At 42.7% G+C, this 17,307-nt stretch overlaps 1 protein-coding gene across 3 annotated transcripts in view; it reads right to left on the minus strand.

Annotated features, from left to right (window-relative positions):
• cdh23 (cadherin-related 23) overlaps positions 1–17,307 on the minus strand; it is a 1,160,360-nt gene that overhangs the window by 42,175 nt on the left and 1,100,878 nt on the right. For 2 of the 3 annotated variants that reach the window (XM_063070586.1, XM_063070588.1), the window contains 4 exons: positions 11,965–12,154; positions 9,588–9,799; positions 7,040–7,231; positions 3,580–3,693 (listed from right to left, as the gene is read on the minus strand). In XM_063070586.1, the coding sequence (XP_062926656.1) occupies positions 3,580–3,693; positions 7,040–7,231; positions 9,588–9,799; positions 11,965–12,154 (708 nt within the window). The remainder of the gene's footprint in view (positions 1–3,579; positions 3,694–7,039; positions 7,232–9,587; positions 9,800–11,964; positions 12,155–17,307) is intronic. The other variant, XM_063070587.1, reaches the window with a different exon arrangement.

Genomic DNA, 17,307 nt, shown 5'->3' on the forward strand with positions numbered 1-17,307 from the left:
CTAACTTAAATTCAAGTTTAATTGTTATTCAGCCATATACGTGAATGCAGCCAAATGAAGCAGTGTTCCCCTGGAGCCAAGGTACAAAACTCCGTTCAAACAGTGACACACATAACACAGCGCAGAGAGTTACGATAGAAGAATCACATACAGTCACAATAAAAATATAGCCCAAGTCCCTGAGTGGCATGGCCTGTGAATTGATGGTGCATGGGATGTTGTCATGGAGCCACGTTCCTGCAATGACAAGCACACAGCAGTTTCTCATCGTGCATTAGTACAGCCCCAGGTGAACGCAGATCCATCCTGTGAACTGCTACTTAGCTTTCCTGTACAAATTTGCCAGTTTTATTTAATTGTTCAGCTGCCATGATGGGGAGACGAACATATGAAGGTCCAGAACTCAGGTCATAAATTAACAATTTTTATAAGAGATGAGAACCACCAACTGATGTGGGAAGAAAAACTACTAGTTACTCAGCACCTTAGTAGAGCAGTCAGAAATACTGCTTTAACTGAGGTAAATCTGCACGTAACCTGACTATTGCAGAACCCCTGCTCACTGACTTCTGCTGTCTGGTTTCTTACCCAGTGAGGATCAATATTTGTTTGCAATCTGAAACATTCATGAGGCATGCAACGGTACCATTCACGTCTACTGATCACCCTCAATCTTCACCTCACAGACAGGTCTCTCCCATCTCCCTCTCACCCTGTCTCTTTCTGACATTTTCATGTGAAAAATATAAAAGTAAAACTTGATTCATTTCTCATAACTGCATTTCTCATACCAGCTGTCACTGCATGACCTTAAATCATCGGAGCATTTCTAATGAGCCCTAGGAAAGCATATCTCATCTTCACATATGTTTCCAGGATCCTCAAAATCACATCTTTATGACATCTGTGGAAACCGGGTTGTTCTCCTTATAACAAAGGAACTGAAAGGTAGATGTATTCTACACCAGGGCAGACAAAGCTAATACAAGGGCGCATAACTTTAAGGTGGTATGAGGAAAGTATAGGAGGGATGTCAGAGGTAGGGTTTTCCCTACATAGAAAGTGATGAATGCATGGGTGTGCCTCTTAGGTAGGCACTTGAATGAAAAGAAAATGGAGGGCTGTGTGGGTGTGAAGGGATAGACAGATCTTTGACTAGGTTAAAGTGTTGGCACATCATCACAGCTGAAGGGCCCGTGCTGTGCTGTCCTGTTCTGTGTTCTACTTTCATTTGGTAAAGTAACAGAGCAATTTAAAACAGAACAGTTTAAAACAGTTTTAGGACGGGGCAGGCTGGCCACTCCTTACTGTACAAAAATAGCTCCTCTGCAGAGAATTAGGAGCATCAAGTTTCTGGGAATGCACAAAGCGGAGTTTCTCTCCTGGTCCCTCAAAACACTACCTCTTCAGTCAAGAAAGTATAGCAGCAGCTCCACTTCCAGAGGAGATTAAGGTGAGTGAGCCTCCCCCCACCCTCATTCTAACCAATTTTTACAGGAACACTATTGAGAGAGTCCAGACCAGCTGCATCACTGTCAGGCATGAGAATTACAGCTGAGAGGATCATCGGGGTCTCTCTTCTACCCATCTGAGATATTTACCAGGAGTGCTGCATAAATAGGGTTCTGAGCATTGTCCCTCCCAGCCTTTCCACAATTTCTTTAACCCCCCCCCCCCCGCACCACCAGGCAGGAGGTACTGTAGCATTAGGACAAGAACTGTCAGGATGGGAAAGAGACTATTGAACTCCCTGCCTCTACCCAGGTCTCATCATGCATGAAGCTCCAGTACCGTAACACTGTTTACTTTTTAACTTGTATTGTAAATGCACCTTATGCTAAATGCCAGTCATCTGGAATATATTATACTACTTGTTAATTTTTTTGTGGTACTATTACTTTACGTGTTGCGTGTCAGTTATATGAACTGAGTCGTCCACCTTGGTCCAGAGGCACATTGGTTCATTTGGTGGTACACAAGTATGTGGTTGAATAAAAATAAAATTAAACTTGCATTTGAACTTGATAATAGGCAAATGAAACTGCCAGAAAGATTGGGCACTCGCTGAAAATGACTGAACAGCTTGACAAGGTGGTAAAAACAGCGTAAGCCATGGTTGTCTTTATTAGTCAAACTACTGAGTTCTAGAGTCAAAAAGTTATGTTGCAACTTTTTAAAAACTCTATTTAAGCTGCATTTAGAGCATTGCATTCAGTTGCTCCATTAAAGGGAGAATGTGGATGCTTTGGAGGGAGTGCATGGATTAGAGGGTATATGCCATAAGGACCATAAGACGAGAAGACATAGCAGCAGAATTAGGCCATTCGATCCATTGAGTCTGCTCTGCCATTCCATCATGGCTGAATTATTATCCCTTTCAACCCCATTCTCCTGCCTTCTCCCCATAACCTTTGACATCCTTATAATCAAGAACCTATTAACCTCCATTTAATATACACCCAATGACGGCCTCCACAGCTATCTGTGGCAATGAGTTTCACAGATTCACCACCCAATGTCTAAAGAAATCCTGTTCTAAAGGGATGTCCTACTCTGAGGCTGTGCCCTCAGAATGAAGAATAAGGAGAGGTTGGATAAACCTGGGTCATTTTCTCTGGGGGGTGGAGGCTGAGGGGAGATCTAATAGAAATTTATAGATTATGATAGGCATAGAGAGCTGGTATCTTTCTCCAGGGTAGAGTGTCTAATACTAAGGAAAAAGGAGTAATTTAAGGTGAAAGGGGGTAAGTTCAAAGGAGATGTGCGGGGCTAAGTTTTTATTTCATTTACCTCAGAGAGTGGTGGGATGTGCTGCCGGGGTGGTGGTGGAGGCAGATGCAACAATGGTGGTTAACAGGCACATAGACAGGCATATGAATATGCAAAGGATGGAAAAATATCAAAGTTCTAAGTTTAAAGTAAATTTATTATCAAAGTATATACAGTATATGTCATCATATACTGAGATTCATTTTCTTGCGGGGATTCATGTAAATACAACACAAAGACTGACAAACAACCAATGTGCAAAAGAAGATAGACTGTGCAAATACAAGAATAATAATACTAATGATAAGAAAATAGATAATATTTCCAACATGAGTTGTGGAGTCCTTGAAAGTGAATCCAAAGATTGTGGAATCAGTTCAGCGTTGAGGTGAGTGAAGTTATCCATGCTGTTTCAGGAGCTTGATGTGGACCTTGTGTAGGCAGATGGGATTATTTAAGTTAAGTAGTTAATTACTGGTTTAATTAATTTGGCACAAATTTGTGGGCTGAAGTGCCAGTTCCTGTGCTGTACTGTTCTACGTTCTAAGATAAAAAGATTTTTTCTCTCTCTCTCTCTCATCCAGCCGTTGTCCTTAGGAACACAGTGGTTGAATGGATACTAGAAGGAGTAACTTATATGCAGGGCTATAGAGACAGTGTTGGGTAAACTTGGCTAACTTCCTTTCCTGGCATAGCTCAATAGCTGCCTTCTTCACTGTAAGGATTTCTTACACAAGTCCCTGTGTTTACAGAGCCCAACTGCTCGTCTATTCCTGACCAGATTCAGTGTGTTTACTGAACTGTCCTTACAGGCGGCTTGAGGAAGAGGGGCTCATTGTCGTCAATATCATCCAGGGCCACTTGCAGAAGCTGTGTGGTCTCGTAGGGAACAGGTTGCCCTAGGTCATAGGCCAAGAGAATGAGCTAAAGAGAAAACAAAAATAATCAATGAAGAGACGCATTACCTGGCATCATTCCATAAGTCCACTACAGATATCCTTTTTCCTGTCCAGACAATGTAAATACTCCATTCAATTACCTCCAGATTTTATGCATCTTTATGCATTGGTTGACTGCATTTTGGTGGAGAAATAGCCTTGTATTGATCGGGAGTATAACACAGAAACAGAAACATTGAAAACATACAGCACAATACAGGCCCTTCGGCCCACAAAGCTGTGCCGAACATGTCCCTACCTTAGGACTACCTAGGCTTACCCATAGCCCTCTATTTTTCTAAGCTCCATGTATCCATCCAGGAGTCTCTTAAAAGACCCTATCGTTTCCGCCTCCATTCCACACACTCACCACTTTCTGTGTAAAAAAACTTACCCCTGACATCTCCTCTGTACCCAAGCACCTCAAAACTATGCCCTCTCATGTTAGCCATTTCAGCCCTGAGAAAAAGCCTCTGACCATCCACACAATCAATGCCTCTCATTATCTTGTACACCTCTGTCAGGCCACCTCACATCCTGTCTCTCCAAGCAGAAAAGGCCAAGTTCACTCAACCTATTCTCATAAGGCATGCTCCACAATCCAGGCAACATCCTTGTAAATCTTCTTTGCACCCTTTCTATGGTTTCCACGTCCTTCCTGTAGTGAGGTGACCAGAATTGAGCACAGTACTCCAAGTGGGGTCTAACCAGGGTCCTATATAGCTGCAACATTACCTCTCGGCTCTTAAACTCAATCCCATGATTGATGAAGGCCAATGCACCATATGCCCTCTTAACCACAGAGTCAACCTGTGTAGCAGCTTTGAGTGTCCTATGGACTTGGACCCCAAGGTCACTCTGATCCACCACACTGCCAAGAGTCTTGCCATAAATGCTATATTCTGCCATCATATTTGACCTGCCAAAATGAACCACCTCACACTTATCTGGGTTGAACTCCATCTGCCACTTCTCAGCCCAGTTTTGCATCCTATCAATGTCCCGCTGTAACCTCTGACAGCCCTCCACACTATCCACAACACCCCCAACCTTTGTGTCATCAGCAAATTTACTACCATCCCTCCACTTCCTCATCCAGGTCATTTATAAAAATCACAAAGAGTAGGAGTCCCAAAACAGATCCCCGAGGCACACCACTAGTCACCGACCTCCATGCAGAATATGACCCACCTACAACCAAAGGCCTTCTGTGGGCAAGCCAGTTCTGGATCCACAAAGCAACGTCCCCTTGAATCCCACGCCTCCTTACTTTCTCAATAATAGGGTACCTGAGAGCTTATTTTTTGGGGGTTAGCAGATATAGCAAATAACTTCAGCAACTGACTTCAGCCACCGGTCTTCAGATGTGAATATGACCTTAAAACCATAAGATATAGGAGCAGAAGTAGGCCAATCGGTCCATCGAGTCTGCTCTGCCATTCAATCATGGACTTAACCAATTCTTCCAGTCATCCCCACTCCCCTGCCTGCTCCCCACACCCTTCGATGCCCTGGCTAATCAAGAACCTATCTATCTCTACTTTAAATACACCCAATGACCTGGCCTTCACAGCCACTCGTGGCAACAAATTCCACAGATTTACCACCCTCTGACTAAAGTAATTTCTCCGCATCTCAGTTCTAAATGGATGTCCTTCAATTCTGAAGTCGTGCCCTCTTGTCCTAGAATCCCCTACCACGGGAAATAACTTTGCCATATTTAATCTGTTCAGGTCTTTTAACACTCAGAAGGTTTCTGAGATCCCCCCCCCCCATTCTCCTGAACTCCAGGGAATACAGACGAAGAGCTGCCAGATGATCCTCATACGGTAACAGTTCATACAATGTGAACTGTAGATTAAATTGAAAGTGCAACTCTGAACGATGGGTTCCAAAGACTATGAACCACAGTTAAATGCAAGACACCACTGTTCATTGGAAGACCAGACAATGCTGATTAAGTTTGTTATTGTGTGTCTATTGTGTGGGTGCGAAGAGGGAGGTGTGAGAGTGGTTTACTATCCTTTGATCTTTAGCATATAAAATATGATGTAGTGTTGGGTCAGGCAGACCTTTTGCTACAAATGGTTCTCAGTACGATGCCTGCTGTATCTTATTTTGTCTAATAAAGAGACCACTTTTCGTCTACCATTACTCCTCTCCAGTGAATTAGTTCACGTGACACCAAGGAGCCTTTGTGCTGTTTGTAGATTTTAGAGTCTCTCTCAAGCCTGAGCAAATTTACAGACTGGGAGTACAGCCTGACTGGAAAGGCAAGGGCTATATCAATGGTGGTTTGGTGTTATCTACTCGGAAAAGAATCAGCACAACCAGTAGTTTTATGTCACCGAGGGCAAGGTTGGTTATGTCTGCAGGTGGCATCCATCATTAAGGACTCCCGTCACCCAGGTCATGCCTTGTTCTCATCTGCACGGAGGCACAGAAGACCGAAGGCACACACACAACGATTCAGGAACTGCTTTTCCCCCTCTACCATCTGATTTTTGAATGGACATTGAACCCATGAATGCTACCTTACTACTTTTTTATTTCTATTTTTGTATTAGTTATTCATTGAACTATCTAATATGTAGATACTAACTGTAACTCATGTTTTGTTTTCTATTATCATGCACTGCATTGTACTGCTGCTGCAAAGACAACACATTTCACAACATGTGCCGATGATATTAAACCTGATTCTGACTCTGATTCACTAAATAGGTTGTAATCAGCTTACAAAGTTCCAGGATTTGGTGATCATTCCATTTTACACCAGGATTACAATGGATGATAGTTACATACCAAAAAGTGAAAAGCTGTAGGGCAAGGGAGAACATATAAGAAAAGTTACCACACATGTGCTTTGGAAGTTGGATCAGCATTCAAGCTGCATAATTGTTTTTTTATCAGCTCATGTATAGTTACATAGTGCCTTGTAGCACTGCAGGGCAAGTAAAATCACCACTGTACTTCACGACTAATCACCTGAAGGCTGCACATTGAAAACTTGGAAGAATGCTAATCTTTTGTCAGTTCACGGCTCCTCAATGAATTTACAGTTCAGAAGCTGGCCATTCTGCCCAACTGCTCATTACTATATTTATTGATTGTTTTTTCACACAAGGAATTTCACTGCACCCTGGTGTATATGACAATAGATTAATCTGAATTTGAATCCGTATTTATACTCTGCACATGCTTCCTCCCATCCCACCCACTACAAAACCTCAAGAAACAACCAGCTAGATTTCGGATGACATTATAAGATAATTGTCTCTCACCACACAGCAGAGACGTCAGTAGAAGGACAAACTCCAGTTCTTACTCACATTATAGACAGCCTGCTTCTCTCTGTCCAACCTGGTTGTGGTATTGATGATCCCACTGATGGGGTCGATGCTGAAGTATTCCCAGTCTTTGTTGACTGCTGTCTTAAGGAAGCCATACCGGACGGCTCCATTCACACCCTCGTCGTTGTCGGTGGCCAGCACCTCATACACATTGAACCCGGGGTCCCTCTCCTGAGAACGAGCACAGAATATGCTTCAGGCATTTTGCTCTTGAGCCAAGTCCAGTTCCTTTACTGAAGCATTCATGTCAATACACTCAAAAGGACCTGAATGATATTCTTAGGGCAAGAGATCCAACTGAGTAATAGGACAGGGAGTGTTACTGTGTGAATGTTTTTCATGTGAGATCAGAGCGGCGAATACCACTGACACTTTCCAACTGTCTACATAAGGAGGTAGGACACTGAGAAGAGTATTTATCCACTTTAGCCTATTCTGCCACTCAGTATTACAGCTGTTTGAGTAACCTAAATCCTTTGGCTCGCCATCATCTCTGTTTAATGAAAATTCAGCAATCTCAGATTCATAATGAACATGGTCTTGCATCAATTACAGATGCCTCTCATGTTAAGGGTGGCTGGTTAGTGGTTGTATTCCTGGAGAACAGTCCATATTGTGACGTCTGTAACATGAATCTACGTCCTCTGCACCTGTGTCAAGAAACGCAAGTTGGGAAAAATAATTCTATTTACTTAATTTCCCACACAAATTCAATGAAAGTAGATTTTATTCTTTACTTCACTTTTCTTACATAGTGATTTGTGACATCTGTAAGGTCCATTATCCATAACCCAAATGGTTGTACCAGGGGATCACCTGGACTACTTATGGTGGAGAGTTTGACCACACCAGAATGTGTGATGTTTGACTGTGGTCCCTAGACTGAGACTCTTCAACCAACAGAAACAATTTCTCTCTAACTACCTTATTAGTTTGTCTTAATATCTTGAAGATTTCAAAAAAGATCACCTTTAGCCTTGTAAATTCCTGGTTCTTACAAGCCTGGTTACTGTACCTTTGGATATCCTCTTTAGAGGCAGGCAATGTAATTTCAGCAGAGGCAGTATACAAAAATCTCACTGCCAAACAACTGGACAGAATGGAATTGATGGAATGAAGATTGCGCCTCTCTTTATACGTAGGTCCTCTCCAACTTTGGAACACGGACTTAAGTGCAGTCACAACATAGAGTTGAGACTTTGGGAGATGGGGTGATGCATCTGCTAGCTGCAGTGGGGCTGCAGCATCTTCTGCAGAGAGGAAACTCAGTATGCATCCACATTTTTGACTCGTGAACAGATCAGGATATAAACCGTTCAGAGGAACTGAATCCTGTTGAAGACTGGTGAATCATGTTGCCTTTTCCTCTCAGGTTGGATGAGAATAAAACTAGAGGTCATAGATTGAGGATGAAAGGTGAAACATTTATTGGTAATTGGTAATTATTGGAGGAGGAGAAGATGGCGGCGCGAGGCAGCTCGCAGCGGCCACTCCGGTGAATCATATCAGTTATCTGTCAAGTAGGGTGCCATGCACAATCCTGATTTGATGGAGATAGACATGAAAGCACGGAGGAACATCTGGTGAAACTTCTGAACTGCCTGTTTCGCTGCCACTGCTACTGTGTGATCCAGAATCTCCGGAGGGGAAGGCCCCGAAGTCCTCGGCTTTGCTTGTTGCTCGGCAGGCGGGGCAGGGGTCGAAGTGCTCGGCAGAGATGGTGCTCAGTGCTTGGTGTCAGAGGGCTGGTTGGAGGCTCGAAGTTTTTGGACGGACTCAGAGTCGGCTGCGGTCGGGTGCTTCCAATGCATCGGCAAGTTTGCGGCGCTTGGAGGTTCATGGCAGGGAGAGTTTCTCCCTTCTACCATCTCTGTGAGATGATGGGGCTATTGGGACTTGAGACTTTTTTTTTAACCATGCCTATGGTCTGCTTTTCATCAAATTACAGTATTGCTTTGCACTGTTGTAACTATATCTTATAATTATGTGGTTTTGTCAGTTTTAGTCTTGGTTTGTCCTGTGTTTCTGTGATGTCTTTCTGGAGGAACATTGTATCATTTTTTAATGCATGCATTTCTAAATGACAATAAACGAGGACTGAGTGTCCTCATAAACTAATCTAATCTAACCTGAGCAGGAAATTTTCACTCAGACGATGGTGTGAGTGTGGAATATAACATTTAAGAGAAGTTTGAATGGGTATATGTTTGAGAGAGGTATGCGGGGCTATGGTCCCGGTGCAAGTTGGATGGAACTAGGCAGAAGACCAAACTGACATGGAAAAAATGGGCTGTAAGTCTTGTTTTTGTGCTGTTGTGTTCCAGGACTCTTACTCCTGTACCTCTCCCATTACACTATTGGAGCTGAAATAAAACTTATTGTTTCTAATGAGGCAGTTAAAAAGATCGAACAACTGGATGAAATAAAAATCAAGTTTTGCTGTGATGTACCCTGAGAGTTAGGGTGTGCAGATTTCTGAACGAGTCTCATTGCCAGTTAAAAAAGAGCTCCCTTTTTCTTTTATTACCTCCATGATGTGTAGAATTGTCCCATTGGGGGGCCTGACAAACACAGGTCGATTGTCGTTAACATCAATCACTTCGACCTTGAGCTGAGTTGTCCCCCAGAGTGGTGGTCTGCCTTTATCCGTGGCAACAATGGTCAAATTAAACCTCTCGTAGGATTCCAGACGCCGTGTGGTGGTGATCACTGCTGTGTTCTCATCAATCCTAAAGGCCTCTGTAATAAGAGAGAGGCACACAAAACAGATGACCAACACTTCATTAAAGACCCCTCACACCCTCTCCATGAACTGTTCTTCTGCCACCAGGCAAATGTTACAGTAGCATCAAAACTAAAACCACAAGGCTACTAAACAGCTTCCTCCCACAGGCAGTCAGACGGCTAAATAGCTGCTCTACCTGACTCTCCTTTGGACACTTATAACTGATTTAACTGACACTGGCTGTTGTGTTTTACTATTTATTGTTATGTTTATTATTTAGTGTTGCGTTTGTTATGTTATGATTGCACTGCCCCTGAGGAACGCGGTCTCATTCTGCCCTGCAGAGCTGATGTACAGTTAGAATGACAGTAACGGTTTTTTGAATCTTGAATCTTGAATCTTATATCATGTGAAGTATGATAGTGCAATGATTATTTGATTTGTGCCTGGAAACTAAGTCCATAAACACTAAGCCTTGAGTTTGAATATTGTTGAGGCGGGGAGAGAGAAGAGGGAGAGAGAGTGAGGGGAAGGGAGTGGGAGTGAGGGAGGGAGGGAGAGAGGAAATGGGGAGGGGGAGAGGGGAAAGGGGAAGGGGTGGAGGGTGAGGGAGAGGGACAGTGAACAAGGAGAATAGATGGCAGGAGAGTGAGGGGAGCAAGACATCTGCAGAGAAGAGAACGAAGTATGCAAGGCAAGCATCCACTTATACTATGAACCAACAAAGGTTAAGAAAGAGAGAGGAATTACTGGCAACATCATCTTCTAGCCTTCAGTCGTAATTAATGGCCAACCCCTTTCATAAACAATCTTTGTATCTAATGATTCTGTTAAAATTTTGTAACTTTCCTTGGGGTTTGTAACTTGTGGTGGGAGCTGAGGTCTAGAGATGGGTTTGCAGAACTATGGATGGGACTTGTTGCCTGGGAGTGGGGATGACTGGATGAATTGGATCAGCCCATGATTGAATGGCGGAGCAGACTCAATGGGCCGAATAGCCTGCTTCTGCTCCTATATCTTATGATCAAAGAACAGGAGATGGCTTTGGCTGATCATTGTATGATACAGGTGCAGTGTAACCTATGAGGCTAAGAGGGATGACATGTGCTTCTTTATTCACTCTGCTGCCCACCCAACTGCCACTGTTTTGGTGGGTTGGTTACCTCTTGCTTCATCTGCTGTTGATGTCCCTGCCCACATCTCTCCATGCCTATCTCTTCCCTCTCACTTTTTGCCAACTTCCTGCAACACCCGATACTATCAATGGTTCTCTATCGGGGTAGAAAAGTCTTTGGCGGTAGTGAATGGGAGTATCTTATGGTCTTATACTAAATGAGCTCATGATAAAATGGTGGAGCAGACTCAATGGGCCGAATGGCCAACTTCTTCTCCTTTGTCTTATGGTCTTATGGTCTTATCAAGTCAATTTGAGCTTATTGTCATGAGCACAAGTACCACGAGTTACGGGTACAATGAAAAACTTGTTTGCAGCAGCATCACAGGTATGGAGGTAATAATAACACACAGTTTATTGTTTATACAAGACAGTGACGAGATAGAGAGAAAACAAGTATGCAAAATACCTCAATGCAAAAAAAACTGGTAAGTACAATCAGAGACAAGTCTGTAGTGGTGCAAGAGGGGGTCTGTAGTGTTTAATTGCTGAGGTAGGGTTAGGGTTAGATTGATCTATTCCTGACAGGACAAAGGGAACCCTTCCCACTGGAGTTAACCCATCCCTTTATCTTTTCCAGTCATTCATTCAGCTTGGAACTTCCTGGGTAATCCTCTGACTGGCTCTGGGATTGGATTGGGAACCGTTTATTTCTACCACTTCTATCATTTAGAAAGTTGAGAGCTACAGGCCTTGGGAACACCACCTACAAATTCCCCTCTATCACACATCATTCTGATTTCAAATAAATCAGCTGCTCTTTCAATTATATAACGTCAAAATCTTGGAACTTCTATTGGACAGAAGTTGTTGACTCACTGCTGGCTTTTCAAGAGCAGTTAAGAATGGACATTGAACACCAACCTTGCCAGCAACTCACCTAAGTATTAAAAATTATTCGAAATTTACTCTGCAAAATCGTCCATGCACAAAGTAAGAGTTTCTAATATCATTATGGTATGCAAGTTAAATGTACAATGTTTTCTGAAAGAGAATGAAAGGTACCGTTGAAGCTACCTGCTCCTGGTCCCTGAATACTGTATTGTAACTCCGCATTTTCTCCCTCGTCCAGATCCGAAGCAGTCACAGCAACCACAGAGGCCCCTCCTGGCTCATTCTCATACACACTGGTGCTAAACACATTCTTTGAGAACTTGGGGCGATAGTCATTGACATCCAGGACAGTTACCAGCACCTGTAGCAATAAACAATGCTTTCATTAACCCGCCTGTCTCAAGTAACAGTTAGACCATCAGCTACGAGTAGTTTGAAGATAGTTTGGCTGGGCAATTTAAGTCCAGAGCTAGGATCCCATGATGATTGGAGATCGAATGGCCAGCACTCTCCAAACTTGGTATTGATTGGGGTATTCAGAGACTCCAGTGGAACTTTGGTGCAAAAGCCAAATGATGGAGCTGCTTTGATCTGAGGAATGAGTCACAGATTGTCCAATCCACAAAAAGTGATGTTAACAGTGTTTAGTGGAGGGCTGAAGGGAGGGGTTGCAGAATGCACAGGAGAGAGGAGGGAGGGACAGAAGGAATGGAAGGGTGGGTTGGAGGTAGACAAGAGAGAACAGGAGGAAGAGGGACTGAGAGAAAGACTTAGAGGAGAGAGAAGGGAGAAGTTAAAGTCAGCATTAGGTATCCTCTGGATCAACAACTGACACACTTTGAGATCACTTTGAGTGCTTGGTAAAATTCCCTCTGAGAACTTAGGCATGAACTGGCAAATACAAACAAGAAACAAAAGTCAAGGAAGAACAAACACAAAATGCTGGAGAAACGCAGGATGAAGGGCCTCAGCCTGAATCACCCGCATTTTATTCCTCTCCATTGATGCTGCCTGGTCTGCTGAGTTCCTCCAGCATTTTGTGTGTATTACTCTGGATCTCCAGCATCTGTAGAATCTCTTGTGTTTGTAGTCAAGGAAGATGGTGTTATAATATTCACCCAGTGAGATAGATTTAACTGAGTGAAAGTAGAGAACGTAAGCTCTGCCACAAGTGATTGGTGTTCACTGAAGGTGGAGCTGCCAAACACCAGGGAGTGTGCATGAGGTCCTTTGTCACTGGCCAAATGTTTGCCATATTACAAAGTAACCACATCCTCTTCCGTTTCTCAGAAACTTTGATGCAATCCCAGAACCACCAGTTCATTATAAAAAAAAGAGAAAAGGTGACCTGTGCCATGATATTTGTAGGGTTATTTACTGGACCAACATTCTGATTAAGCAGGAAAATGAATTGCACTCACCTGCAGTCTTCCTCCCACACTGTTCCTTCCTGTTAGCTCCTCTCCTCTTCCTACCACCACCCCTTCCTCCCCATACTCCATCTCTCAGTGTTCTTGCCTCCCCCTCCATTTACCATGGCTGTCTATCTCATCCAGCTCCTCATCCCCTCGCTTCTCCTTCCCACTGAATGAAACAGACAGCTTTTCTATGCAGACTAAACAAGATTATTGGATTGAAACATCAAAGAATAGCTCTATCCGGTCTCCTCGGTGGATGCAAAAGTTTCTGTGATGCAATAGTGAAGGCTAGTATTTCTCCCCAATGTCTTCTGGTTGTTATATAACGCATAAGTAACACTATCACACTTTTTGCTTGTTGGACCTTGCTATGTAATATTGGCTTCTACATTTCTTTCATTCCACCTGTTCTGTACAAATGCAGGACTGGCCTCATTACTATTAAGCTTTGCTAGCTCTGTCATGGGCACTAGCCTCCCCACCGTTGAGGAGATCTTCATAGGGTGATGCCTCAAAAAAGTGGCATCCATGTTTTAGGATTCTCACAACCCAGGACATGCCCCCTTCTCATGACTACCATCAGGGAGGAGGTGCAGAAGCCTAAAGGACCATACTCAACGTCTTAGGAACAGCTTCTTCCCCTCCGCCACCAAATTTCTGAATGGTCCTTGAAAATTAGCTCATTACTTTGCTCTTTTTGCACTATATATTTATTATAAAAACTTTCCTGTTGTACCTGACAGTAGCTTTTTATGTATTGCACTGTAACTGCAGCTGCAAAATAATGCATTTCACAACTTCTGTCAGTGACAGTAGATCTAATTTTGATTCTGAAGTGCTTATGACAGAAGGTGAGGACTGTAAATATATAGCAAGCAACATGTTGCTACATTAACAATATCAGAAGCAGGATTGGACTATTCAGCCCCTCGAGCTGCTCCACCCATCAATGAGATCATGACTCTTGAGTGTTTCAGTTCCAATGGTCTGTTTTTACTCCTCAGTCTTTTCATACAATTTCTAAATCTGGCTTGAGCCCAAGAGCTTTCGCCTTTGAGGGGAAGGAAGAGTTAGAGTCACAGAAACAGGCCCTTCAGCTCAACTCATCCATGCCGACAAAAATGAGCTGGTCTCATTTGCGTGTATGTGGTGTATATCTCCCTGAACCTTTTCTATCCAAAGTAATGCATTGTACCTGCCTCTACTACTTCCTCTGGAAGCGCGTTCCATAAACCCTCCACCCTCTGTGTAGAAAAAGTTGCCCTGAGATTCCCTTTAAGTATTTCCTTTCCTCTTAAACCTCTGCCCTCTATTTTCAGACTCCTAAAACTGGGGAAAAAGTTACAAAGAAGTAGCAAGAAAAGTGTTAATGTAGTGTTAGCAAAGAACTTACATACCCTGGTTTTGATCTAAAGCAGACTGGCTAAGTCATGAGCATAAAAATGAGAGGGGTCAAATTTTCTAGGTTCCTCAGCCCAGCAAGAAGCCTCTCTTGGTGAGACTAGAGACTCAGACTGGGAACTTAGAGCTTCTGATTTCCCTGCTTATTAATATGAAAATGAATTATTGAAAGCACTATGGACATTGTTTACTGGACTAAAAGGCCTCCTGCTTGGCTCCAAATCAATATCCTCGAATTGGAGCCCAGATTTGCTTTCGAGTAATTTAACCCAATCAAGAAGCTCAATATTTGAACTCAATTTCATGCTTGACGAGTTATCGTCAGATCAATTCAGTGTATCTTTCTTTAAAACTAGAAACTTTACAGATTTTTAAGTCTGCCTCTCCGAGAGTATCTAGACATTTTGCCCTTTATTGTCTGACCACATGACTACCCAAATCAGTCAATGGAAGGTTGCCGATGAAAGAATATTCTAGAACAGGAAACAAGCTTTGAAGAAAATCAGAGCTATGTTGAAAGAGCTGCAGAAAAGAACTACGCCCCACATCCTGTCCTCTTCAATTTACTTTGAAACATACTTAAATATTATCAGAAGTTTTACGCAGATGCAGTTGGCCTACTAGCAATGTCATGCAGTGGGAAGCATTTGCAGTTGGGCTTCTCCAAAATGCAAAAAAAAAATGTAGGGATTAGCTTTATTTGCCACAGGTGCATCAAAACATCGAGTGTTATTTTGTGTAAACGACCAACACAGTCCACAGATATGCTGGTGGGGGAGGGGGTTGCAACCCTCACTTCTCGCACTGACATAACATGCTCACAACTCACTAACCCTAACCCTGACCCATACACCTTTGAAATGTAGGAGGAAACCAGAGCACCCGGAGGAAATCCACCCGGTTTCAGGCAGAAAGTACAAACTCCTGCAGTTTTGAGATTTCTACATACCTCTTCAGATCACTCACACATCTTCAATTTGCAACACCAACCTCACTATAGCCAGGTCTACCAGCATTCCAAGCCCAAAACTTCTCTGCCTCTCCTTCCTTAAAGCACATCTATTTTGTCCAAAAGTCTTCTTGTCTGGCTGAGAATCAAGATGTACTTGATACTGCTTCTGCAAAGTGCATTGGAGCGTTTTACTGCATTACTAGTGCCTGACCAATGGAGGTAGTTGTTGTAAAATGGAAATGGTTAAATGTTCTGAGGATCATGGTAATTAGTAAATAGGTTTATTATTGTCAAATGTACCAAGGTAGAGTGAAAATCATTGTTTTACTTGCCATCCTTACAGATCATTTCAAAATATCAGTAATAACATTAAGGCAGTACAATGGAAAAGCAGTAACAGAACACAGATTATATTGTTACAGAGAATGTGTAATGCAGGCAGTCAATAAGGTGCAAGGCCATGACAAGCAAATTGTGAGGTCCATCTTATTGTACAAGATACACTCTTGGGACTGATTGACACCTATCATCTTTCACAAGCCAGAATAGATTTCTCTCTCGTCGTTATGTGATCCAAATTAGAGGCTAAAGTGGAAAGTTAAAAGCACTGTGCACACTTGACAATTTCAAGATCCTTTTGCAGGGTTCTGATGTTCTTTGCCTGCTGAAGTTTGTCTTAGTATACCGTCTCGTGAATCTTTTGTGTTATTATGTGTGTACATAATAAAGAACTTCAGTTCCCAGCGTGAAATGCGGGCGGTTGTTCTGGATGTTGGTGAGTGGGGTTGCATGAGCTCTGGTCTAGCTGAAGCCATGAGCTGATTGTATGCAATCATGTGCAGCTAAAGCCATTACTGTAAATAAATAGGTGCTAGCGTTTTACCAACACTGTTTGTTTGAAAGTCATACAGCACAGAATTGGGCTCTTTGGTTGACTATGGCTATGATGATCATCAATACTATTCTAATTACCAGAACTAGGTCCCTTCAGGCTGTGAATTCCAGATTCCAGACACGGTCTGGGTGAAAATAAATCCTCTTCAGATCCCCAACAAACCCCTTACCCTAATACCCTAAACTCAGGCACTCTATTTTTAGACATTTCTTCCCTATCTGCAGATCCTCATAATTTTGTATATCTCTATCAGTTTGCTCTTCAGCTTTGCTGATCGAAAAATAAGAAATCCAGCCTATTCAGTCTCTTCTATAGATGACACGTTCTATTTCAGGCAACATATAGCTGAATCTCATTAATATGATCTCCAGTGCAATCATGCCCTTACCCAAGTTACCCTCTCTCTATGCTTCTCACATCTGCTTATAGACAAAACATTGAAGTAAGTGGAAGGTTCTCGAGCTTTAGCTGGTGCGCTGTGCTTTACTTATACCACTTTGAAATACTGGGCAAATGGGTGACCTCACCAGAATCCCACTGTCTTTGTGTGAACATGTTTTCTTAGTATCTCCCAGCTGCAATTCTGAGACTGGACTTTGTTCTGGATTCTTCCATCAAAAGGAATAGAAGCTATCCAACAACATACATCATTAAAACCACAGTTAAACCATTTTACCTCCAGGGAAGACACCTCTAGTCTCTGAAATTCAAGCTTAATCTTTTCAGAATTATTCCATTGAATATGTGCTGCATCCTCAGCGAGGCCAATATCTGAGGTGAGAATTTCTGAATATGTTACCAGTGCAATAATTCCAGAGAATAGAGAGTCACAGAATTGATTTGCTTCC

The sequence above is a fragment of the Mobula hypostoma genome, chromosome 18, assembly GCF_963921235.1.
Source record: "Mobula hypostoma chromosome 18, sMobHyp1.1, whole genome shotgun sequence".
Taxonomy (NCBI): Eukaryota; Metazoa; Chordata; class Chondrichthyes; order Myliobatiformes; family Myliobatidae; genus Mobula; species Mobula hypostoma.